The following is a 27004-nucleotide window of genomic DNA, read 5'->3' on the forward strand; positions in this document are numbered from 1 at the left end:
CTTTTATGGGCTTTCATTTTTAAAGGCTGTTTGTAGAGCGGCCCTATGAAAATACACATAGTAAATAAAGGAAACCTACTGTGTTGTCTTTGTTTATAATTTTTGTAAGGATGCAGGAGAAATCAGTCAGAACCCTGCTTTAAAGCCTTGTGAAAAGCAGTGACATCCCAGGATTGTTAAAGCTGTGTTTTTCAAAAGGGAATTCAAACCACGGCACAAACAGTTTTTCTTTAGTGCTAGCGCCCAATTGTGTTTGTTACATGCAAAGTTGATCCAGAAATATATTTTATTTTGAGGTGCTGCCAGCATTTGCCTCTTCCCTCTCAACAAGACTGATTATACTGGAAACAATCCTCCTCAACTGAGGCTACGAGGCTGTAGATTGCTGAGGCACAACCACACATTTCCCTGTCAGCACAACCACACATTTCCCTGTCAGCACGCGTGCCCGGGGTGTGGGTGTCTGCCTTGTATAATCACCAGGCACATACTGCAGCTGGCAGCCAATCAGACCTCTCTGATTTACACATTTTGGGGTTTTGGAGTGATGTTTATTTAGATACAAAACACAAACTTTCAGGCTGAATGCCTTTCCACACACTCAGGAAACAAAGGAGAGCGAGCCTGAATAGAAAAGACGTGGTGCCACCACTCTACCCTGCCTGTTTTTGGCTGGCATGCAGACAGTATTAGAAATTCCAGACAGTACAGGGATGAAAGTGAAAATCCTAAGCTATGTTTCTATGTATTGAAAATAAACCAATAGCCTGTTTGGGTTCAGTTAAAAAATAACCTGTCTTTGATGGGTTGCGTGGCTTTTAGTTTTAATTATCGCCTTCAACTGAGAATCTGAAGCTGCCAAAATTAAACAGAAGCTTTTCATTCTCTGTCCATGCAGCTGAGGTATTAAGAAGGAAAGAGTAATGTCTAAAAGCAGTGGAAACAATATCAACGTCTCAAACAATGACAACATTGAATAAACTGCCAATTTTTCTGCCTTAGTATTAAGTTTACTCACTCCATCTTGATAGGTTTTATTAGGCAGGTAATAAATCCACCCCAAATTTCTAAGATTATAGACTCAGTGTAAGTACATAGTAAAGCTGATTTGCTATCAGAGGTGTTTTAAACTATACTGGAAGTATAAAAGTACATAAGGAGACTGCAATTTCCTATTCAGAGTGCAAAGAACAATTAAAATAATGATAAAACCCTTCAAAAGGATTTATTTTTCTCCAGGGGTCACCTGGCAGCAACTGCTGAGCTGTGATTTGGGCCACAGGTTCACCTTAAGCAGTCTCTCTGACATTTTCCTGGTGATTTGGAAATAGGAGATGATGCAGTGTTAAACTTCCAGTAAACTTCTATATCTGATCACAGCTTTGCTATCCCGATGTGTGTATTTCTTTTCCTCACTTTCTGTGTGTATATTACAACTCTGCACAAGCCAAAATGTCCTGTGCAACTCAGGGCTCAGCTACCTTACATGGAGTCCTTAAAGCCCAACAGAAAAGATGCTCAAATCCAGAATAAATGTCTCTGTACAGTAGAAATCTACTGTTTTTTCCTGATTCCTTCTTGCCGTACCCTCCCCTACTGGATTTCTCAGCTCTCAGGCACACAGCCCATGGGGCTGTCTCACCTCTGCACAGTCAGCTACCCCAGGTGGGCCCAGGATTATCAAAATAACTTCATAAGTGTATAAATACAGACATGTTTACTGCTAGTGACACTGCAGAATGAGCTGCCTGATATATCAGCTCTTTTTGGAATTTCAAATGGACGTTATGGTAGTTTTAATATGTCTTATTAAAGAAAAAAGGGGTTGGGTAGTGGAATTTCTCCACTCTGGGGATTTATTCTCCACTTTTTCATTTGTCTGTGTGTAAGTGAGTTAGGAACACGTGCCTATGTTTATCCTTTTAGCCTCTCAATGTATGCCACACATGTCAGCTGATCCCCCGATCTAGTCTATGCCCAGTGGAAAATGATATGAAGTCATGCTTAAAAAAAGGGGTGAGATGTGTTCTGCACTTGAACGCTGAGAGGTCTGTAGGACAGAGAGCAGCCTCCCACTGCTGGGAGCACCGGTTTTCTCCATATTGTATGTAGAGGAAAGTTTGCAGAGGTCAGCTGAGACTGACTTCTGCTGTGCCCTGCAGTCCTCTGCTCCAGAGGAGCTGCAAAATCTGGAACCTCTGCCAGAGGAGAAAGAAGTTATTTTATATAACAATAACAAGAAGATGTACAGCTCTAAGAGAAACTGCTTGTTATAAAAGATTGTGAATAAACTCCTTCTTTCAATGGATCTTGATACTTGTCTCATGTGCTGTTGGTTTTAGGCAAGAAAAAAGAAACAGTACTCCACATTTTTCACCAATTAGCAGTCAATGACTGGTAAGAGTCAGCAAAATGTAGTATTTTCCTTCTCCTTAATCATGTTTCTCTTCTTTCATCACATTCACAGGCCCTTTATTTAAGTTTTTACAACACTAGGCTAAATAAACCAGACTAAATAGCAGGTATTGAAGTAGAATGGAGGCTTGGACCAGACAGAACAAAAATATTTTCATCATCTCAAAAAACATTTCTGCAAAAGATGAACAACAAAACCTCAGAAACTTTTGGAAAGTGGAAAGAAACCTGCTGTGAGTTGGTGGAGTTTGGAGGATTCCAGGGAGTGCTTTGCTAGACTGCAATCATCATCAGCGCGCTTCCCTTTGATCTGCCTGGAGATGTGGCAGGGTGTTTAAAGCTGGAAACAGCACTTTTCTAATGTTCTCTAACCTCAAAAACAAGATGCCAAACATAAGGTTTTTTGCTCCTTTTTTCTCCCTCCAGCACATTCCTGCCAGAACAGACTATTTGATTGTGCACTGTGCATCACGACTCTCCCTGCTGAAGGAGGGGAGAGCTGCAGTGTGGGGAATGAGAGGGCTTTTGTTGCTGCAGGGAATTTTTTACTGGCTTTTTTTTCCTCTGTGTGTGAGAAACATAAAATGCTCTGGAAATGTACAGATTCTTCCTGCCAAGAATGGTTGTTTTCACAGCTCCCCTCTTGCCAATTTCAAACTGATTAAGAAATAGTAAAAAAAGAAGTTTTCACATACATATCCTAAACTCTCTGGCTGACAGATATTGTTGAGCAATTGAGTCTGCAAAAGTGCCAAAATAACCTATTTCCCCAGAAGAATAGAAGAATCAAATATTAATACTGATGGTAACGTGAAAGGGGAGTTTTCAGTGACAAGAACAAATTCAAGGATGAAGTGCTATTAACCAATTACCTTAATTAAGCTGGGACTATGATGTTCTAATATTTTTGAGGGTCTTGTCAACTTCTTGGCCTTTGGCTTTAATTTTTCCCCCCAAAAATCTTTCATGCAAAATAATTAATTCATCTCCAACTAGGAATGTTACTCCCTTTGAACGCATGAAATATTTAGAGAGGATTCCAGAAAAATGTTCTCCTGCCAACTTTGACTTGACTTAATGCTATTCTAATTAACAAGTTGGTTTTGGGTATAACATAATGTTATACGGGCTCTGATAGAAATATAGCATAAGTACAGGCTAAATATTCTGTGGAATGTGCACAAAAAGGAGAAAAGCTGTTTAGGAGTTGGAGAACTGTTGGAAAACAAAGGGTAATGTGTAACTCACTTTTCTGGCACCTTCTCCCAGTGTAGCCCTCGACACAGGAGCAGACGTTGGTCCGGACACAGCGCCCACCATTCTTACAGGGGGGAATGCAAACAGCTGGGGAAAGGAAAGCAAAAGTTCTGTGCACCAAAATCACATGGGGACCAAAACACAGGCTCCCTTTGAGGTGCCTGGGTTGGGAGAGCAGCTCACAGAGGTGTTTTTTTAGCTGGGGTAGGGAAGGTGTCTCCCTAAAGGGTGATTTGGGCAGATACCTGGATGGAAGCTCCGATTCTGTGTTGTTTGTGGAAGGAACGTGGGACATGATTCCTAGCACCCAAGGGTCTCTTAGATACTTGCAGTTAAGTGGTCAGAATATTCCCAAGGGTCTCAGGTTTTTAAGTCTCTGTCAAAGAGCTTCCTCAAGGGCTTCTGCCCTTGAAATATAGGTCAGTGTTTGACCTATATTTGACCTTGGTGCTGTTTCTTCCCCCTTTCTCAAAGAAGCAGAGGAAGGGCTTTGCTGTTCTTCAGCATCCATCCACTGTATCCTCATGTCAGTCCCAGATCCCACAAAAGCCAATACTTATTTTCAAGTTTTAGCTCCGTTTAAACCATAACACTTAAAGGCAAAAATTTCAAATCACATAGATGTTGAAAATCACCCTGTGTTCAACTCAAGAGCAAGATCATCAAGTCACAATTGGTATCATTTTCACTCTCTCCTTCACCCCCAACCCCATAAAAACAAAGAGTTTCCAGCAAGCTCCATTTGCAATTAGATTTTTGTGGGTCAATCATTCACTTGCAAAAGTTTGCATCAGGACCACATTCATCTAGGAGCTCCAGGGAAACAAAAGAGAGAGAGAGTAAAAGCAAAGAACTTTTAACAACAAAGTAGTTTTGGTAATAAGGGTGCATTTATATTCCCAGATTCAGGAGGAGTTACTAGAGCTGTACTCAAAAAAAGAAAAGTGAGCACAGGGGTCTTCCAGCTACTTGGGCCCTAAGCTTTCTTTCTTGTATGTTCTGCCTGAGATTCTGGGTCATTAAAGGATTCATTAATTTGGCTTCTGCAGCACAGAGTGAGGAAGAAGCCCAGGATACTGTTAGCCTCAGTCTAGAGCACTCAGCCTAGGACAGGGATTAAAAGTCAGGTCCTGCTCAATCAGGGCAATATTTGATCAGATTTTTAAGCAGGGATCTGCTGAAGTCCTACAGAAGTCTCCCATCCACAACACTTTAGTGTGGTCACATAGGTGATATTATGAGCTCCATTTGAAGGTAAATTATCACCTGGCTCTGAAACACAGAACAGTACACACCACAGGGTGTACAAAATGAACAAGGTACAGCCATGCTTTAACATTTAATTGAATAGTTGCTAATTAATGATATCAATGACTCAGGTAGTTTTAGAGTAATTATTTAGTTACCATTAATGGCATCGCAAATAAGTGCTTACTCCTTCCCAATACTGTCAGGGACAATAAAATGTGGATTTATGACAGAGTATAACAGCAAAGAAGCACACAGAGTTATGACAAGGAGAGTCTCTGGATATGTTTCATGTGGGGGCAGGTAATATTATAGGTGGTATTTATGTTTTGAGCCTGGGTCCTTTATCAAGATGACAAATAGAACTTTCTTACCTCTCTGGCACTGCAGCCCGTAGAAACCAGAAGGACACGAGCACATATTTGGGCGTACACAGATTCCTCCATTCAGGCACACAGGATTGCACACAGCTGGATGGGAATACGAGATAACTTTATGAATCTGATAACACTGAACTTTTTAGAGTAGGCACTCTTTTACTGCTGCACATGTCATTAGAATTAATATTTCTAGTGATACTGTGAAAAGTTTCATGTAACCCTTGCTGGTCAGTTGTGCTGCAGTATTTACTCATGGTCAACACAGTGGGAGTATTTCAGTGGTGTTTTAGCATAGCTTGGGGGATGAAATAGACTATAATTTCACATAATAATTTAATTTATTTCAGATGTATTCCTTTGATTCACACAGTTCATTTATTTCCATTCCAGTATTCTCACCAAGCACAATCCCAAGGTAGTAAATGTAGTCAAATAAAATACACCCTGGGTAACCTGGAGATGAGATATTAATTGTTTGCTGCTTTGTCCGCATTCAGCAGAGCATTGTGGCATTTCCATGGACCTGAATAGGTGTGCACCAAAAAACCTGTTTGTTCTGCCTCATTTAAATGCCAGTTCCCACAACTCATTGGCTCATTCATCACCAACAAAGCCACTGGCTGAGCTCCCTTTGCCTCTTTATGTATCTGTTATTACTCTGGATGATACAGCAGGCATTAGGAATTTAAAGCTGTCTTGCATATTTCTATGTGGCAAGTACAAGACTGTTAAAAAAACCTATTAGAATTGCAAATTGATTTAGATGGGAAGTCAGTGTGTGAAGAATAAGGAATCTGATGAAGTTTTTGTTGTAAAGCAGAGTGACACTTTAAACTAGCCTTTTTCCTTCCCTTTGTCTTTCAGTATCTTACAGAGTAGCCCATTAAATAAATTAAATGCATTTAAGCTTAAATAAATTAAGGGTCACTAAAATGTTTCAGATGAACTAAAGAAGAAATAAAATGTCAATTTGGAAAGAGAAAAAAATAGTGAAATTGTAGTCTGGATGAGAGGCTTTTCTGACTAAGGAGTAGTCACTTATGAAGTCAAAATGGATTTCATTCATTGCTCAAGGGGAATTTGGTTTAGTCACCTCACTGTCCTGGCTAGTTCATAGATGTCCATATTCTTGTCACTCTGTCAGTGTTTGCATTTCTGGTGGTAAAGTCCCTTTTTTTAAATGTTTATACCTGCATTCTTCCCGAGACTGCTATCATAACACTTGAGGTGGGAAACCCTGGCAGTGTCCACAAAATATTCTGTGCAATGCACACAAAACAGTGCCAGAGAGGTGAGTCTGGCAGCCTTTCACCAAAGCTGTCAGCAGACAAAAAAATCCTGCTGCTGTTATTTTGGTCTGGAAGTTACTGCTCCTGTTGCTTGCTGCCTTCTCTTGGAATGATCCTGTTTAAAGCCATGCCAAAATAAAATTTCAGAACTCCTTGAGAAGAAAAAGCAGAGCTAGTGGGAACCAGAATAGCAGTGACAATCCCAGTAATTTCCTGTGGATCATAGCTGGGGTAATTCATGTGTCCTCAGTAGGTCTGTCAGTTTAACACTTACAGGAAGAGCAATCTCCAGGAGAGAGAGGTTAAAATGACATCTCTCACCTTCCAGGAAAGGTAAGGTAGGCTGAAGGTGTCTCAGACATTTAATATTCACCGTGGCAGAGGCAGACTGCCTCTGGAGCCTTGAGGTCTGCCACTGATTAAGGTAGCCCTCGTCTTTTAATATTTCACTATTTTGCATGGCTTGTCCCAGGTGAGTGCTGTAGTGTCTGTGCCTTTGGAGGAAAATATCTCCCCCAGCTTTTAGGACTTTGATCCTGAGAGGTCTGAGCTGTGTCTGTGTAAAACTTTGAGCCCAGACTAGAAATAGGTACCTAGTTCCAGTCCACACCTTGTCATTTTGTACTGATGGGTGGAGGTGGCTTTTCCCTGAGCTCTCACACTCCTGTGGGTGCTTTTTGTAGGTGCTCTGAAAGTGAGAGATGCAGGCAGGAGGAGCAGTGTGAATTCTGGCAGCAGTGCATGCTAAGAATTAACTCCAGAATCACAGGAGTTTAAAAAGCAGCAAGAAGGTTTTGTTTGTGGGTTCCCTCTATATAACCCTGAGATTTAGGTAAACGTCTAAGCTTAGGAATACTTACATAAACACCTAAACTTATGAATAGTTACATAAACTCAAGGCCTGTGCAGGTTTTGCCCTGTCCTTGGTCTCCTGTTCTTATGCTTTAATTCTTTAAGCAGAATTCCCAGTCTGAGAATTGTGGGGGAACCACAGGGACTTTGGTCAGCACAGGGTGGGATCAGTCATTGCCAACCACTCACCTGTCTCACAAGAGGGGCTGCTCCACCCATGCCTGCACTGGCACTCATCTGGTGACACACAGACCCCCCCGTTGTGACAGTGCCTGTTGCACACCACTGGAAAACACACAAAAGATCAAAATCTCTTATCACTTACACCAGTGCAGATCCTAAAATTGCCCTATTACAGCAAATAACTTAGAGTATTAGTCCAGGAGGTAAACTGAGGGTGGAATCTGTCCCTTTGGTTTGCTTTCTCTATTAGAAGCCATACACTTAAAATTCTTTGGTTTTTAAGTATTCCAGCTACTCGGCTTCATAGATAAAAGTACATTCCTCTCAAGGGCAACCCGGTATTTAAATAAGCAGCAAGGACTGTGATGATGGAAGTGCACGTGTTTTGCTGATATAGAAGGGTTTGAAGGCTGATTTTCAGATATTTTCTGTATTGAACCTCTTTTTTAACTTGTATTGCAGAGTAACATGATTCCTAATAGGTATGGCTGGTATTTTGTGTTCTCAAAATTAGCATTATTACATTCACTTACAATCTTAAATTTCATAAATATTACTATAAATAACATGCACTCTTTTTTCTTCTTTTTTTGTTTGTTTTTCCAGAAGCAATTTTACGTAGAGAATGTTGATTTAGATGTGCATATTTCTACATCATACAACTATGCTGCTGGTAGATATGTGCTCTGAAATAGCTACTGTATTACTTCAATGTGTTATCCTTTGTGTTCAATAAGCATTTTAAGGGGAAATACAAGGAAAAAAGAAAAAGGCTTTTTTTGTCTTTTTTTTTTTTTTTAAATCTTGTAGTTTTCTGCTAATTGACTCAGATAATGAAGAAAGTGTGGGTGAGTTCATACGTACTGGTTTCACATCGAGGCCCTACAAATCCATAAGCACAAGAGCAAGTGTTTTGAGGCAGACAGGTTCCTCCATGCTCACATGGTGGCTCACACTGCGCTGCAAGAGTGAAACACGAGGAAAAAAATACAGTTCAAATATTACATCCTCTGTGGTTATGAGCACAGCACAGGTTACTTCTTTCCCCATCCCATTTTATTAATCCAGCAAGTAATTTGGCTGAGGAAAACACTGCAGGATAGCAGTAGGTATCACATTAGCAATACAGCACTAATGAGCAGCTGTATAAAGTCTGCAAGGGAATGGCTTTAACATAATCATATTCAACTTCTGAGCATGCACATTTTTAAGTACATATTTTTGAAGGCGAGGGATGGATGAAGTACAAATGCAGTTATTACTCCAGACCTCACCCATCCCTCTCTACAAATTTGCCTTGTGGATGGTCAGTAAGCCTTAACAGGTGTCAGATAAGGCAGAGATTAAGTGTTTCTTCCTTATAGAAAAGAGTTGTATGTAGATTTGTCAGCAAAATGACAAACATTTAAGCAAAAAAATTAATATTTAATGAGTAACATGAGCTCTGCAGACAAAGCAGCAAATTAGATAAAGATTTCTTGACTCATTTCAGTATGCAATGTGCTTCTGTGGAAGAAAGAGGATGAATGTGGAAAGGACTACACCTCCTGAAACAGGCTATTTGTTGAAGGCATGTTTTTTTTTTAAATGTTGATCATTATGAATCTAAAAATTTTATTGTTCATGGATCCTGGAAGGTTTGGCCCCTTAAACCTAAGATCTAAGGCAGGTACCTGACACTTCTATTTGTAACCCTCTAATAAGGGGTAATTGTGTATGGCAAACTCAAGAGAGGAGGAGGAAGGTCACTGAAGGGACAAAATGGTCACTGAAGGGACAGGATGACCACTGACACTCAAAGGAGAAGCTCTGTGACAGGAGCAGAGCAAGAAATGTGTGCCAGAGGCTCTTCATGACTCTGGGAAAAAGAAAGGCACCTCACATACCAAAATGAAAAATATCTTCCCTTGTGTGTGGGAAGTGAATACAGAGAAATATGTTGTACTTTGGCTCACTTCACTGGCAGAGTTTTGTCTCTTATGAAGGATATGAAGCTAAGCAAGGTTATTCCAAGGAAAATGAGAAATGAAGCTAACGAGACCTGAAACAAAGTGTCTTTCATTTTAAGTATTGTTACAAGGGAAGAGAACTTTAATGCACCACATTTTGTTCTTAAAGCTGGAAAATGGGCAATGGGAATGGAAAGATAAATGAAGGACAAATTCCTGGGGCACCATAAAATTTTAATGCAGTTATTGTGGTGAAGACTTCCTCACCTCTTGTGATTATCACCAAGCCATGGAATATGAACTTTGACATCCAAAAAATAATGAAAGCCCTCACACATTTTCCAATTGCAGACAAGCTCCAAGAACATGCTTTAAAAGAAACCATTTTGACACAAATAGCATTGAAGAAATATATTTGGTGTTTATCTGTGAAATTTTCAATGCTGCATTATGTAACTTCAGGATTTGACCTGCCTGAGAACAGAAAACTTACAAGGTGTATTTTAGACCCATACTGTATATGCTGAGAATGTCATTAAGCCAAATTTGGTTTTTGAGTAGATGGGCTAGAAGGTTTAGACATTTGCAAATCAACATGTGCTTAGATGAAATTCCAAGTGTACATCTGTGAAAAAAAAAGGATAAAACCAAATCATCATTGTCTGGGCAAGTGAATAGATTCAGATAAGTTTAGATCAGATATTAGGAAGAAATTATTAGCTGTGAAGATGGTGAGGCATTGGCACAGGCCACCCAGAGAAGCTGTGGCTGCTCCATCCTTGGAAGTGTCCAAGGCCAGGTTGGATGTGGCTTGGAGCAACCTGGGACAGTGATTTCTTTGCAATTAGATGTTAAAAGCAGATAGAATTGGTTAATAACATCTGTTCGGAGATAAGGGGAGCACCAAACCTGGGGAAAAATGTACCACTCTTTTTAAAGTGCATTAAATGTGATTGCCTTTCCTGTAGGATCATGGTTACATAAAGCCTCCAGGTGCCTAAGTGCTGTGCCAAGCACGGTGGCATTCAAGCATATTACGCTTTATTTCAGCGTGGTTTGTGTGTAGCACTTAAAGCAAGTGTGTCCGTGTGAATAGAACACTTTCCATCTGGCCTTTGCAGATTCCAAGATGCATCTGAGCTGTCAGAAAAGAACATGGTATTTTGGATATTAAAACATTTCGCTCTTACCGTGACATTTAATAGTAAAATGTTTAAAACTGTTCTATTACTGGTGAATAGCAAAACATAAAAACAGAACACTGGCTGCTCTGTGAGAAGGAGAGTAATATTCACTTAAAAGACATTTCCCACTGTAATAGAAATATACTGCTTGTGTCAAATTCTTTTCCCAAACTTCTATCTTTCATCTTCTGGAATGAATATTTTTTTCTGTGAGCATTTGCTAAGTTGTAGAAAGGTATTGTGGTGGTTTTATACTAAGCAGTTTTGGATAGGAAAAAATAACAGCAAAGAGGCAAACATTGCTGCAAATGGTCAATCTTGCTGTCAAGTGTACGTATGTTTATGTTTACAATTTAAAATCTGGAGGTGAAAATGGAGAAGTGCATTATTGTTTTCTTTGAAAAGGCTTTCTGGGAAATATCCCCAAACTTCTATTTTCCATTAAAATGAGATCATACAGTTCTTATAAATTTCTCTGCAATAACTTCAGGGGCACTCAGGAATACCAGATGCTGTGTTGTTTCTCTCATTTTCCATAGCCTAATCAGCAAATGTCTTCCAGGACAGAGTTATTGCTTAGCATCTCCACAGTGAGTAACTCCCTGTGCCATCCACATGTGAGGCCCTGGGTCTGTGCAAATAAAGCCAGGCTTGGAGCTGAGAGAGCATTGCCTGCTTAAAATTTTGAACAGCAGTCAGATCAGGACAGGCTTCACTGGAGGGAGAGTAGTCTACCTTGTTTCATTGTGCATTATTTATTTCCTTTCAAAGACACATTAACCTAACTTCCTAAATGTGTGGATGAAGCTTTAATATGTTCAGCACAAGGCAGAGGGAAAAAAGGGAAAAGAAAGTTCCTAGGTTGTTGTTTTTTCTTTTGAAAAGTTGTGGACTGAAGCACTTCTTTCACATGTAAGACACACAGGTAAATGAAATGAAGTATAGGATTAAAGCATGTGTTACTGCAATTCAATTAACTCATCACATATTTAAATAGTCCAGCAGTCTGAAGCCCAGTTGTGAGAGAAAAGTCCATCACAGCAACTGGAATATTAACAAGAGAAACTTGACTAAATAAATTGGGAATACCAATGCAGACAACAGTGCTGGTTAAGTTGTACTGATGGATTTTGTTTTGTGAAATGTCAGCTGAGTGCTCACCTGTGGTCAAAAAACCTAAATAAAATGTTAGGAATTGTTAAGAAAGGAGCAGACCACAAAATGCCAGACTTCATTATGGTCTATATCCATGGTGAACTCCATCTTAAATACCATGGGCAGGTCAGATCCCTCAGCTCAGGAAAGCTACAATAAAAGTGGAAAAGATGCAGAAAAAGAAGCAAGGATAAATAAACAAAGTTATAGAAGAACTTTTGTACAAAGAACAAGTGACTATACCAAGTCCTTCGGAAGGGCATGACTTTAGGATAGCAAACTGTGAAGTCAGACGTGGCCTGGAAAGGGTGGACAGGGTAACACTCAAAGGCATCGCCTTGGTGTTTTGGAGCACATGATCCATAACCTCTGAGAAGCTATTCCCCACACCACCCCTATATCTTTCCCACATGTTGCCAGACAAATTGAGCTGGCAGCTCTTGGAGATAGAGGAAGGATTTTGGTCTGATATGGTAGATCTTTTGGGGTGTAAAACATCAAAAGAAATGAATGTGAGCTACTTGAATTTTCTCCTCATTTCATCCAGCTGTACATGTGAGGTCATAATGCTTTCCCAACTCCATCTCTCCTGTTATTTTGAAAATTATTTGGTTTGAAAAGTGGTTTTGCAATGTCAAGGCAATGCTGTGCTTTTAACGCTCGAGCAGAAAGCATGACTCCAGCTGTTCTAGACTTCCCCTTCTCCCAGAAAATACTGTGCAAAACCAATAAAATATTCCAGAGTTTTACTGACTTCACCCTCTTAAGGATATTTTTCTAAAGTATTACATCTTTATCTTCAATAGGAATGCTGAGGTTCTTTTATGACTGCTAAAATACCAGCAAGATACCAGTCCTTAACTGGCAACCTAGTCCAAAATAGTTTTAAATAATTGTCTGTATTCTTTGAAATGGAGACTGTCTTTTTAATGGTACACTTTTAGTGATCAGACACTCCCTATCAAAGGAGCTTGGAGTTAGGGAAACAAAACAAAAGGGATGACCAGAAATTGGGCTTAAATTCTTATGTTTCATCAGTTTTCAAGTCTAGGTCTCTAAGAAAAAAGCACAACGATACCCGAAGCAGAATTTTTCATTTATCAAATGGAAAGGAAGTGTTCCACCTTAGGGCACCCTAAGGAACTGCAGGAGTACAACAGCTGCTCTCAGGCAGTGCACAGACCCTGGTGAATGAACTGAGCCCAGGGAAATGACAGCATTTTTTCCCTTTTCCTTGTCCAGTGGCTGCAGCATCTTGGCAAGTGACGGCCTGTTCCCCTTGGTAGAGTGGGGGACAGAGGCAGGATGACAAGGAACAAGTAGGGTGACTACCAACACTAACAAATATTTCAGAGGATTAGCCCCAAGTGTTACAAATCGCTGCAGAACATGTGTCCCTTGTAACACACCAGAGAAAATGTCAGAAATGCTCTGACAACAATCCTGTTTGGGCTCGTTCTGTGTTATTGCAGTGCTGGGTTTTCATTCAACTGGCATGTGGAGCTGAAATGTGTAAAGCTCTGTTCGTGCTCTGACACTCCTGCAGTGCTCTTTGGCAGGTGATTCGTGCTGTCCCGAAAACTGCTAGAAGGACGCTGTAACAATGCATTGGTTTTTACTGCATATATCCTTGGAAACGGCACTCAGAGTGAAAATAAGGTGTTTAGCAACCTCCCTCATCACCAGAGGAACACTTGGCTAAACTTACTCCATAAATGCCAGAGAGCATCTTCTGCAAGAGAAAATGTGGGAGGATCCAGTGGACTACAGCAGGCCTTACCTCCCCTACTTATTTTTTATTTTATCCCCTACCTATTTTAGGTGATGCTGACTGTCTCCAAAACACTGCTCTGAAATGAAGCTTTTAAAGCTGGCCTGTTTGGCTGTGAAACCTTAACATTAGGCTACTAATAAAAGGTCATATTGCCTTTGTGCAGGAAGGGGAAAGAGCAGTAGAGCCTTCAGGAACTGCTTCATCTCCCCTCAGCTGCAGAGTATGTAGCAGCTGACAGAGGGAAAAGAATTAATAATCTGTAATTCTTATTGTGCCGAAGTAGGAGGAGCAAAAGCAGGGTTCTGCTTCTGACAGACAACACAGATGTCAGTAGTGAAGGGAGTGATCCAAATGGAAGTAACGGAAATCATCTGAAAATATCTCAGTTTAGATGTCTGAATATAAGGCAAACACACTGACATTTAACTGTGCTCTTCCAAAAGAAAGTAGGAGGTTACACATCATGATCCCCAGGGGTCTCTTCCATCCTGTGGCCCTGTGAGTCTGTGACCCCCAGTGCAGGACGACAAAGCAGAGGGAGAGGACTTCCAACTTAACCATGACAGGGAGAGTGAGGAGCTTGTCCAGAGGGATATTAAAGATACAAAATGTGTTAGGATACACTTTAGAAAAGAAATTTATTTTCAGGGTGCTGCTTATGTTTTTTTCCTACTAGTCCTCCGAGCCTGATTTTGAATCTGCACATTTGGGAAAAAAAAAAATTGCATTTTATCATGAAATTTATACCACTGGGTAAAGTACTTCTTATTTTAAATTGTTTTCAGACATTCTCATTAAACAAAGGTCACATCCCCTCAAGATCCAAAGGTATTAAAACTTGCTATCAGTGGGCTGGCTCTTCTATCTCGTTGAATTTTGATATGAAATAAGATGGTGATGACTATCAATAGTGTCTGAGTCTCTTGACATTTTTGCTCACTTGCCAAGGATTGCCTGGAGATTTTGCAAATGTCGGTCCCATCCGAGTTTTGATTTTTTGCCAACATTTGTGCCTTCTGTTCTTAGAGGGCACTGCTGTCTTGAGGGGAGTCGGTGTAGTTGTGTGGGCATTGCAAGGTGCTGATAGCTGAGGTTTTGACAAGCCTTAATCCAAGAAATTACCCTCATTTTTCGACCTCATCTGTCACGATGAATCACCTGCATTTGACATGGGAAGAGACATCCTTGTCTGGAGGCACAATGGGTGCTGTTCACAGCACTGGCTGTGCTCCAGGGTACAGGTGTGCAGGGGGCTCGGGATGGAGCAGAGCAGGGAAGGGACAGGCTAATTATTGAGTCAGGTGTCATGGTCGGTGACAAGAGACGAAAAAAGGATGTTTGTGTATCATGTCATCGAGTCCCAAGACGCAGAATGATGTTGGTAATAAAGTATTTCATCCTAAGGACTCTCCAGGGAGATTTTCAGTAATACCAGAGATTGAAGAAAACATCTTGCAAGTAAAAGGCAGAGAGGCAGATTTACATTTTAAGGCAGATTTATGTTTTAAGGACTATACTGATGGGCCTACTAAACACACAGGAGCCTTATGTCCATAGCTGTAAATATTCATATGTACATGGGCCTGGTCTTTGAGAGGAGGCCTTTCTGTGGCCTTGCTTTGAGTCCCAGTACCAGAACCTGTTTGGTACTTTTCCATCTCCAGGTATAAAACAGAAGTCAAAGACAGACTCCTTTGTGCCAAATAACCTTAAATCCTTTAGGAGGGGCTTTTCAGAAATGTGCAAATAGGCAAAAAAATTGAAGTGCCCAAGATTACAGTAACCTTTCCTTGTACATTTTGTACTATATCCCCAGCAGTGCTCTGAGCTCAGAGGGCTGCAGCAGTGCTGGGGGCTTCACATCCCTACAAAGCCTGGCTTAGAGCAAGGAATCCCTGTAAGGTCCTTCCCAGTACCTCATGGCTGAGACCCCCCTGCTCTGTGCATGAAGGATGAGAGACCAGACAAGAAAGAGAGGGGAATTAATGATACAAATACTTTTGCTTTGTGTGGTGGAAGGCCAGTTAAGATATCAACTTATCAGGGGAATGTCAGCAAAAGGTGTGATTAATGATAGCAAAGTCAGGGAATTCATTGCTTCAACAAAATGCATAATCCTGTTGTTTTATGGAGGGATTCTCAGGTGCCTAATAAATAACTCAATATACTGTGAAAACCCTTCTGGTGTTACACATTTCAGATGACAAGTTCGGTTTTGTATGTAAGATATTAGGTAGATATTTACAAGTAATTTTTAAGGTATTAGAAAAATTCGTTTTTCCTAGAATATGTTGTATAGAGAAGTAGAATCAATTTTACTCTTTCCCACAGAAATTTTATATGGTTTTGAATGTGATGACTTTAGTAGAATGAATCTGGCACTAAGCAAGATCACAATCTGTCCCTGGTTTTAATAGATTAGATGGTATCAAATAAATATGTCATTTCTGTAAACAGAAAGAGCTGCTTCAAAGTTATAGGTTTTATTTACTATTTTGAAATATAATTGGTTTTGAAAACAGAATGGTCCCAACCACAAACATCTCCAATTTTATAATAAAACTTTATTTTACTTTGGAGAATTATTAGGCTTAGAGTTATACGACTGTTTTAAAGAGGATTTTCTCCCTTACCTTCACATGTAATTCCATCACCTCTGTATCCAGGGGGACAAGGACCACATTTAAACCCTCCATCTTCATCTGGCTCGCACTGCACACCAGTGAAACACGGCAGATCAGCACACACCACTTTGTGGTGCACTCCACCGCTGGTTTTTGGCAGTTCCACAGCATCCATTGCTCTGCTGGACAACTTCCTGGCTGCTGTGGTCTGTGCTGGAAGCCTTGCTCCAGGAGCAGACCCTGCTGGGGCACCAACATTCCGGGAAGCAGCATCAAAGGAAGAACCTGACCAGTGGTGAGGGGAGGGCAGGTGTGTTGCCAAAGGAGATGCTCTGGGCTGCTCTGTAGGGAAACCCTGGGTTGGTTTATTCCTCAAGACTGCAACTGGACCTGGCCATTTCCTGGGAGAATGACCATACCTGGAACGAGTCTGCTGAACAGCATGTGACCTTGCAGAGAATGAACCTGCATTTGTGTTGGGATGAAGAGGAGCAGGCCGTGCTGTAGCTGCTTTGTGCTGCTTAAGATGGAGGGGGGTGTGGGAGGTCACACTGACACCTGGGGCTCTGGGCTCTGGCTCCTCATGCAGAACGGGGGGGTGTGTGTCAGCTCTTTTCTCAAGAATAGGTTGTTTCTCAGGTGCTGTGAACTCCATACCAGGTTGTTTTGCTGACGATGTCTGAGCTTGGGAAGTCTTCCTTTCCACTGTAAAGGATGGAGTATGAATGACTGTGGGGTTTCCTTCCAAAAGGAATGTAATATCCTGTCGTGGAATTTGGGTTTGGGAAAGAAGGGAAAATACATTTCTTGATGTCTTAGATACATCTTCTGTGTGAGAACCTCTAACATCTTCAATATTTCTTCCAGGAAAATCCACGTAGCTTTGGGAAGATCTTGAAACTGGGGCAGAAGGAAGATACACATTAGTTAAATTTGCTGGTCTAGAGTTTGAAGGAAACACTTTGGGTTTGGAGCAAACATTGGGGTTTGGAGCAAATGACAGAACATCAATTCTAGAAGTAAAAGAGTTAATTATATATGCTAAAGGCAGGTTTATGCCAGCTGGCTTAGAAATGACATGGGGTTGCTGCTGTGGGTGACACCAGCGCTGATGCACAGGGAACTGCCGTGGTGACACTCCAAGGGTGGCATTCATGAACCAGATGAAATATATTTTTGGTAGCAAGTCTCAGGGAAGGTCAGGCAGTATTTGAGGTGCAACACTGGGCTGACATGCAGGGATTGAACTGCGGCCAAGCAACAACACTTGCCATGCTGGTTTACTAATTTTGGCTTACACTAGTCTGTGAGATACTGTGCACCTTTTTTTGTGGTGAGTCTTCCAGTTCTTGACCTCCTGAGCCAAAATTTGCTTCTTATTACCTGCCTATACTGCAATGCTGTGCTGGGAAATGTTCTGCAGGACATAACTCAGAGAGTTTGGATTGCAGCTCTTTGAGTCAAGGAGACAGTTTGGCACAGACGGATATTGGAGATGGAGAAACACTCAATGTTAACATGACCCTTGGCAAGATCGTGCCCTGGAGAGGCTTCAGTGCCATCACACCAGTGGGTGACTCTGGAATGCTTCTGCAGCCCTTAGGGCAAAAGGGAAGTTTTAGGAAAGCATTTAAAGGAGGCAAATGGAGAAGCTTTGTTGGTGCTGTGTACAGCTCCCTCCAGACGTGAGGGGCAGCGTGTGAGGGAGGCAGCTGGTTTGTTACTGTCATCCTCTTGTCCCAAAGCCAGCCACCTTTTCAGCTGCGTAAGGAGGGATGATAGATGGGCAGAGGGGACTCTGTGAAGGGCCTTGAAAGTGGAGACGAGTAGCTTGAATCAATACTTTCAGGAAGATTAATGGCCATCTGCTGACGCTAATGAATGGAAGAGGCTATTTTTAACCGGTTCTGGCATACTCACTCCGTAGGATATGGGATATATTGGATCCTGAACAAACACCCTCGCTTGGTTCTGGGGTTAACCCCATGCAGGATGCACCTCTTTCTTTTAAATATAAATATTAATCACTTTGTAAAAACTCCCTTTGATGGAGATCTTAACCATAGTTAGCAAGGAAAGAGATTCAGATGCTTGGCAAGGGTCAGATGAAAGTTAGGGCATTGACTGGACCAAAGCAAATCCTGGCAGCCGAAGCAGTGTTTATTTGGCTGATAAATAGTGTCATTCTCCTGGCAGCTGATGAGTTTCTATTGCCCTGAAGCACAATGTTTTGGAGATTTACAGTGGTACTGGATCGAGCTATGGCCATCAGTAGGTAAATACAGGGTATTTAGTAGAGCAGAAGGTAAATACACGGATTTCAGTGTCCAAAGTAAGGCTGGTGAATGATGAGGGGACACAGAGAAAAGAGATGATGAAGCAGGAGGACATCAGCAAAAGGAGCATGTGAGGATAAGAGAAGTCAAGGGATTTTTAAAAATGAATGAATGAGAGAAAGATGAAAGAAATATCTCCATAGAAAATTATCAGTAATATATGATCATTACGGCCCTCAGAAAATTTGATTTAGGGTCCAGAAATCAACAGGAATGACAGTGAAAGGCTAATGACCTCTCTGACAAATTTCCAAAATGAGCCCTGATTATAGCTTTGAGCTCCTTTCACTGTGTCGTAATTAAATGGGTTTTCCTCCTGATTAAATTTGAGAGACTGGTAAGGGGATCAGACTGACTACCTGGGAAAGGGAAATCTTTTATTTCTTTAGCAGATGATATAGGTGAGGTACCCATCCTTCAAGTAAGATTCATCTTTCCCTGTAAGTGGGAACACATTGTTGGAGTATTTCTGTGATAAGGTAATTTTTACATCTCAAATACTATCGATGAAGAGTAGTGACACATTTTTGTTGGTTATTCATTATGATATATACTGATCACACTCCCTCAGCCACTCTCTAGAGGTGACTAAACTTCATGAGATGTTGCTGTTATTCAAATGTGGAGACCAGAGCATCCTCTCAGCTTTCGTTGTTTCAGATTTTTGCTTATATTGATAGTGTGCAATTTAGTTCAGATAAGAACATGATAGATTTTTTCTGGAATACCTGAAAATTTCTTTCTGCAGCCTTCCAAATATCTAAATAAGCTAAAACAAAGAAAGCAAACCAAAAGAATGCGGGCTCAGTTGTCTGTAGTCAGCAGCTTTCTAAAATCCTGCATTATTTAAATTTATTTTCCTTGCTGTTGATCAATATCTTCAAATGTATGACCCATTATCAATGCAAATGGTGAGTGTGTGAATCTGTTTTTCCCTGCTCTGCCAGCATATGATTACATATTGGATTGGATGAAATCACCAAAAAAGCCCTACAAGGCTCAAGGTTATCTGATGGAACAAACCCAGGTTTTCCCTACCTGTCACTATTTCTGCCCATACTAATGGGGAAATGTGCAGCAGTGGAATAATTGAGTTTATTTTTCACAGAGGTAGATAAGAGACGGAGACGCTGCTGCTCTGCTCCAGCTGTGCATGGCAGGACCTCTGTTCTTATTGATGGACTGCCCCACTCTAAGCAGAGCATCATTCCCACATGGATCAGCTCCCAAAAAGACAGATTCCTCTGTCATCCCCTGTCTGGGGAAGATTAGAGCAAGGGTGACAGAGGGCAAATTTCTGAGACGCAGATTTAACATCCCTCATCCAACTTGACACCAGGACACTTTCCATCCATGTGGTGCAGGAGTTTCCCAGCCTGTGACTCTCCAGCCCCTGGTTCTCCCAGGCTTTCACACTAAGCTCACAAATCAGAACCGTCACAACCAGACCCTGGCTCTCCAATGCCATCATGGTGTTGCTAAGGCACGGCAAATTCTGACTTCTTCTCTCACTTCCATCTTATAGTGAACTAATAAATATCTGTATTTGAAGAGGATCAAGTTCATTCAGAAGGAAATAAAATGATAGCTTAATCTGGTGAAAACAGCCGTTCACAAAGAAGGCACTTGACATCTCTTAACCCGAGGTGGGATATCAATGTTCTGAAACAGAAAAGAAATCCAATATATTTTTTTCGCTTCTGAGTTTATGGTTTGGGGGTTTTTTGGTTTGTGTGTGGTTTTTTTTTTTTGTTTGCATTTTTTTTTGTTTTGGTTTTTTGTTTTGGTTTTGTATTTTTTTTTTTTTTTACATTTACAGTCTTTCAGAAAAAGACCAGATCCAGACTTGAATTAAGAGAAATCACATACCCTTCTGACCCCAACTACTTCCGTTCCCAGTGAAGCAGCACACATCCCACACCCTGCTTAGAACAGGGTGCACCAGGCTGGTTGCCATATTCCTTGGTGTTGTTTCCCCACATCTTTGCTGGGCTTAGACTCACACACCTTCCCACTGTTCCTCCCAAGCCACATGCCTCAGAGACAGCCCCATCCTGACCAAAACTGGCAGCTGACACCTCAAACACTTGCTTAAGCTGCCTGCAGATATGAGTGTTTATCACCTTTCCATTGCCATGCTTATCTTTGCAGCTGTTAGAAACTTGCCTTTTAGTTTTTAAAGATGAGTGTAAATTTTTATTTATGTAATGACTTGAGAGAGACACTGTAAGCACCACCATGTAATCTCAAGTGCTTCTCTCTCTTTTAATCTAATAAAATGCCCCAAACCAGTCTAATCTTCAGGTGGAGACTGGCTCCTTCTCCTTAAGAGACTCCTCTGGCTGTGGCCACTTCCGCCTGTCGCTTCAGAGGACTATGGGCACCTTTAATTCTGCCTGAGTTACAACTCTCTCAGAATTCTGTGAACAGTTTAAGAATTCATTATTAACACAATTCAATAAATTTACAATTTGTGTAGTTTTAGAGCTATTAACATTTAGTAGTACCTGCTGTCCAGCCCATTTCTCATTCAGAGGAATGTTGGCAGAGAAATGCTCTTCTGACATATTACACTGTGTGGGTCATCATTTAAAATTTGAAACATCTACCAGCACATAAATCTTATTTAAAATGTCAAGAGAGAACAGAAAAATTACCCTGGTCTAAGAAGTCTTGTTACCAGAGTGCTGAGGATATTCCCATTTCCCTCTGTATGTTTTCATATTAATATTTTTGTCTGTATTTACTTGGTGAGAAAAGGGAAACAAGAGCAGCTGTCAATAGGATGCTCTGGGGAAATTCAGGTTTTTTCATCAATCCTTATCCTTCTCTTCTATATTATTATGTTCTGGCATTACTTTCTTCTCTAGTTAGAGTGTGTTTAATTCCTGAATCTCTTGTTTTGCCATCGAGGCATACCCTAATGTCTTCCCTCTCCTAAATATTCAGTAATATAGTTTTGATTCTCCCTTCCTTCCTCTTAAGCACCCAGAAGTTTCCCACATTAGATGCTGGTTGGAATTCCCAGTCTCCATATCCCTTCTCCTACAATCACAAGCAGTAACTCCCAGAACAAACTCCTCACCACCTTTAAGTGAAATACAGCTTCAACCTCACAAGTTTTACAAAGAGTTACTTCCAGAATTATTTTTGTAGCAACAAAAGCATTTCAAAGGCTCATTGTGATCAGGATATTAGTGTAAATTTAGATAGGAGCTTAATTTTAGACCTAATGATCCGTTACCTGTTTCTTATGTAAAAAAATTGGAAAGTAAAATGTGTTGTAGACCTGGTGTGCCTCACATCCACGCAGCTCAGCACAGGGCAAAGCAGCCACACGACTCTCTCTCCATCCGTACAGGAGAATTCAGTCCTTGTGCTCTCAAACCACCACTTCTGTGATGGGTAAATTTACTCACTCGATGCTTTAATGATGAAATTAAAAAGTGAACATCTAGTTCACTGTCCCTGAGCTCTTTCAGCCTGATAGAAAATGAGATTGTGTCGCTGATGTTGCTGTCTGGTGAGCAATTTTCTTCCCCTTCACCTACCAAAATCATGAGCAACAGGGAATAGTCTGTGGACTCTGCACCACTCAGCCACTTGTGATTATTACAACTCCTCTGCTTCAGACTCTTGTTTGCCAATGTGGCTGCAGCTGCACATACAGAATTCTCTAAACACCATTCATGATTTGCAAGGCAAAATTGTCTTGTGTCAATGAAATACAAAGTTATTCTGCTCTAACACAACAATTTTGTGGAGGAGAAAACCTGGGATCTTCAGTCAGCTCACCCACTAGACCTTGTTTATGAGTCTCTCTGTGTTCAGAGTAAATGATTCCCACAAATGGAATGGGGTCTAGGCTCTGCTGTCAAGGAGGTCTTTTACCAGTTCTGGGATGCTGAAAATCTATGTGCATATACAAGAAAATATTACCTGAGTATGAGGTAGTGAGTTTGCTTATGTCACATTAAAGGTCATTTATCATTTTTGCATCACTGTGCAGTTCATTCAGCTCAAGGTTTTCAGAACAATATAATTGACATCTCAATTCATTAACTGATGTCTTTACAGAAAATGGGGATTCAAGGATGGCTGCTCAGGAAAGAAACAGTTCATGAAAATACAAATTATCAACTACATGACAAAGTTTTCAGTCTTATCTGAGGCATGTCAAGGAACACAAAAAGATTTTCCCTTTCATACTGAACAAATACAAAACAATTATTAGAAAGATTTTGATTAGGTATAGCTCTTTTTTTATAGGGAGTATTTTTTATTCGTTAAACTTTTTCAATAGAAAGAAATATGATTTAGAGTTTAAGAAACAAAAAACCTTTTGGGAAGTTTAAAAGATTGTGAAGATTAATTTTAGAGTGATTATGAAGATTACATGAAAGAAAAAACTAAGAGGAACAAACAGTTGGGACACCAATACTGCCTCATTTTATATTCATTTAAGCCAAATTTCTCACAGATTTAAATGATCAGCTCCTGTTTTTGTAGTACTATCAGTACTATCAGGCCATGAGCTGGAGTCCTAGAATGAGAGTCAATTCTGAAACTGATAAAACAGCTTTAAATATAAAATTTATTATTATTTCCCCCTATGATCTGCTTTCCAAGCAAGATTCTTGGGACAAGACATTGTATACAGGCAAAGTGCAGGAAGGCGATGAACAGAATGACTGAAAAGTGGGTCTTTGAGTAAAAGAATGTATTTTGAGCACTTTGTTTCCAGACTCTGTTTGTTGGGGGACTTTCTTTATTTCTTTTGTGATTTTTTTCTGTACGTTTTCAATACAAATTTTAACATCAGGGTCTCTGGAGACAGTGTTTTTAAAATGGTGTAAGAATTACAGATTGCAGAGATGTGAGCATGCTCCCCACACATGGATATTTTTTCCTTCCCTATCAACAATTTTCTTTACCAGTCTCTTTTTTGAGATTGCACATGGAGGTTTATAAACCTGCTATGTTTTTTACAAACAATGTTTTCTCAAACATCTCTTCTACCTTCCAGTTTATTTCAAGATTTAATTGAAAACTTCCCTCCTGTGGGTTGGAAAAAACACAAAATGTTTGATGTGGTCTCATCCCTTGCACAGGAGCTGTGCTCCTCTCACTGCTTTGTTGCCAGATCTCCATCCGTGCTCCTTACATTCCTTGGGTCTAACCCCTTCTCTGCTGCTGTTTTCAGAAGTGCTCTTCCTGTGCTTTTCTCTGAATACCCAGCTAAGAAAACAGGAAGCAGAAGTGTGGCTGTGTTTCAAAACACCCTGGATCACCCACTTAATCCCCTGGTAGCTGTTTTATCATCCTTCCTTTCATTATCCCTTGTCCGTCTTTCAGGTCTGAACTTTTACCTCTCCTCTTTTGTGTTTTGCCTCCTCCAATTATTGGAGCCTGAAACTGTATTATTTCAGCAGCTACAAAGGTGGTGTTAAGATAGAGTTCATGGAACTAAATTATATTTTCTATTCAAGAACTGACAGTATATCTTACTTCTCAGAACTGAGATAGATGGAAAAATTAATAGAAACTGTGTTCTTATCTGATGATGCCTCATGGGCCTTCAGACTCTCTCATGGCACGAACAGGTTGATAGATATATACAAAACAGGCTAAATTAAGGCAGATCATTTCTGAAGCACCCCTGTCTAATTCTCTGAAATATCTATGTAGAATCCTTTAGAACAGTAATAATAGATTATAAAGAAAGTTCATTTCTTCAAAAGAAAAGCCATAATATTTCTTCAAAGAAAAAAAATAGGCTTAAATTTGAATATTTTACTGCAATTCTTCTTTTACTCAATGCAAGAAATAAATGGTCTAAAAAAAAAATTATGTTGTTTTGGGCTGTAATCATAAAAAAATTGAGTTATTTTACATATGAAAGCCAAGACACAAAATTAACTATGCCTTACTGGGAACCAGCAATAAATCTATTTTATTATCATGTAAGCATGTATAAATACTCTCAATGAAATCCCGCTTTTATGGAATTCTCCACAATTTCAACTGACTAGGTTGACAACTACCTATAGTTTCTTCCTAATTTCGAAAAAAAAGGCAAGGAATTTCAATAATAAGATTTCAGATGTCACAGAAGTCACAGAAGAACTTAGCTAGTTCACTTTGAGAAAACAAAGGTTGGACAAGATATCTTTTGAGGGCCCTTCCAACTTTGTTATTCCTTTTCTCTGAAATTCTGAATCTAATATATTATCAGCATGGGCGATGATTTTCTCCTCCATCCCAGAGGATCAGTTGCCTTGTGTTGGCTGTAGGCTGTTGCTGTACCCCTTCAGGAGTAAACCAACCCTGTTCATGTGATGTGTGATACTTGGGGCAAAATCCACATGATTTGGCAGTGGACATCCCCTGATTCTGCAAGCAAGTCCTGTGAAGTGGGTGCTACTATACCTTTATGTACCTGTTCAAAACCAGCAAGATGTTAAGGAACCGGTCCTAAATTTGTCCTGAGCAGTGATAAGTCTGCATATTTCATACCTATTTTTACCCTCCGTGCTGTGCTGTGCTTTGTGTTGCTTATGAGTCCTTTCTCTTCAAATCCCTCTTTGCTTTATCCCTTAGTGGCTAAACTCTCATGTTGCTTTAATGGGGCCAGGATATAGGTCCAGTCTGAGTTACTTCCAGTCCTAAAGGGGCCTTTAAGTGCCTTTAACAAAACAGCAATCTTGTCAAATTTGTGCAAACAGGGTTGGCTCCCTTTAAAAGCTGTGTGCTATTATAGCTGGATGATTAAATGAGCCTGGAAATTCTAAGAGAAGATAATCTTGCTCTGCTCTGTCAATGTAAAAAACTACTGAGCCTGTATCCTGTGTAGATTATTTGTTGGAGACTGAGTTGTTATTATCACTTAAAAGTCATGATGGCCCAGTGATTGCTTAAGCAAAAGGTGGCACATTCTTGGTAGGAGAGAAATGTAATCTGTACTTGATATTCTGATTGAATGTAAATATTATTCATGGCATACAGCTGAGTCCTCTTCCCTAGTGGTTTTATGGCTTGGGCTTCATTGGTCTTCTATTGCTGAACTACATCATTTCCTAAATATATCATCTGTATTGGAAGCACTTAACAAGTTCTGGATTGACAGAGTGTATGGATCAGTGAAGCTGGAGACCATTTATCTTTTAAATTATCTAAACATATTCTTCCCACTGTGCCTACTTTGGTTGTTATGTTTGGGTCATAGTATATAATGTACAGGTTCCTTGATATTTTTCTGAAAATACTTAATATTTTATGAGGTATCCTTAAGGAAGAGAAAGACATGAGAAAGACTCTCTGATTCCCTTTCAGTCTTGACAAGTACAGGAGTGGATTTCCAGTGGCAATTACAGACTCAGAGGGCAGGAAAGGGTCAGAGCTTCTGTCCAAAATGCCAGGCTGATCCAGGCCTCATGAGAAGATTACTGGTATGTCATTTGCAAAACTGACTCTTTCACAAGACCAAATTTATATGGAATGTCTTTGTGTGGCATTTCTAACCCCACTTCAGTTGCCATGTCATCACATATCCTTTGAAGGAGACATCACATCATAACCGGTCCCTCTGAAAAGCAAGTACATTTTGTCCTGAAGTACACCAGCTAGAAACACTGAACCAGTGTTTATGACAGACCAGCAACTCCCACCATGCATTCCAAAGATGAATTGTGGACAGAGTTTCCGTGGCCTGAGTCAGAGCTAGGAGCTGGAAGCCATTGAGATGCAATGCTTCCCAGTTTTGGAGCCCACAGGCAGAGCTGAGAGCTGTTACCACACAGAAGCAAATCAGAGTATCCTTTACTGTTTGTTTAGTATTTCTGTTATGTCTTTGCAAGGATCTCAGGCAACTTCACAGCTAATGGCTGCAGCAGCTACATCCCTGCCTTCATGCAAGCCTTGTCACTCGCTGCATAAACCATGTCAGGATGGGTTAGTTACTCTTTGCAAAGCACTCTCTGAATGCTGAACAGTGTTTGCCTTTTGTCCACACCTATTGGTACGTACAGAACTCGTATTTAAAAGTCCTGTGTGTGACGTACCTGCCTTAACAGGGGTTTTTTTGTCTTCCAGGAACTGTGCTCAGCTCGGTCCATTAGGGTAATGCTACTCATTCAGTGGAGTCACTTATGATTTACACTGCTGTAAGTGAGACTAGAATCTGGGCCTTGATCTTTTTAATGCAAATTCATCAATTCTGTTAGATAAAAGATGAAAGGAATCTATTACATTCCTCAGTCATCTCTTGAAACAAAATCATTTGATTGGTTCCAGGCAGTAAGAGGTCTCTACTCCTGCAGTTACCTCCAGACATCAAACCTTGGGTTGATGACCAAAGCT

General features: G+C 40.4%; 1 protein-coding gene across 1 annotated transcript in view; it reads right to left on the minus strand.

Moving 5' to 3' along the window:
• The window catches only part of LOC116446613 (von Willebrand factor D and EGF domain-containing protein-like), a 170525-nt gene that overhangs the window by 24956 nt on the left and 118565 nt on the right, over positions 1 to 27004 (minus strand). The window contains exons 21-25 of the mRNA XM_032114757.1: positions 16320 to 17210; positions 8489 to 8584; positions 7631 to 7726; positions 5295 to 5390; positions 3664 to 3759 (exon numbers count right to left, since the gene is read on the minus strand). Of these exons, the coding sequence (XP_031970648.1) occupies positions 3664 to 3759; positions 5295 to 5390; positions 7631 to 7726; positions 8489 to 8584; positions 16320 to 17210 (1275 nt within the window). The remainder of the gene's footprint in view (positions 1 to 3663; positions 3760 to 5294; positions 5391 to 7630; positions 7727 to 8488; positions 8585 to 16319; positions 17211 to 27004) is intronic.

Source organism: Corvus moneduloides, chromosome 7, assembly GCF_009650955.1.
Source record: "Corvus moneduloides isolate bCorMon1 chromosome 7, bCorMon1.pri, whole genome shotgun sequence".
NCBI classification, from domain to species: Eukaryota; Metazoa; Chordata; class Aves; order Passeriformes; family Corvidae; genus Corvus; species Corvus moneduloides.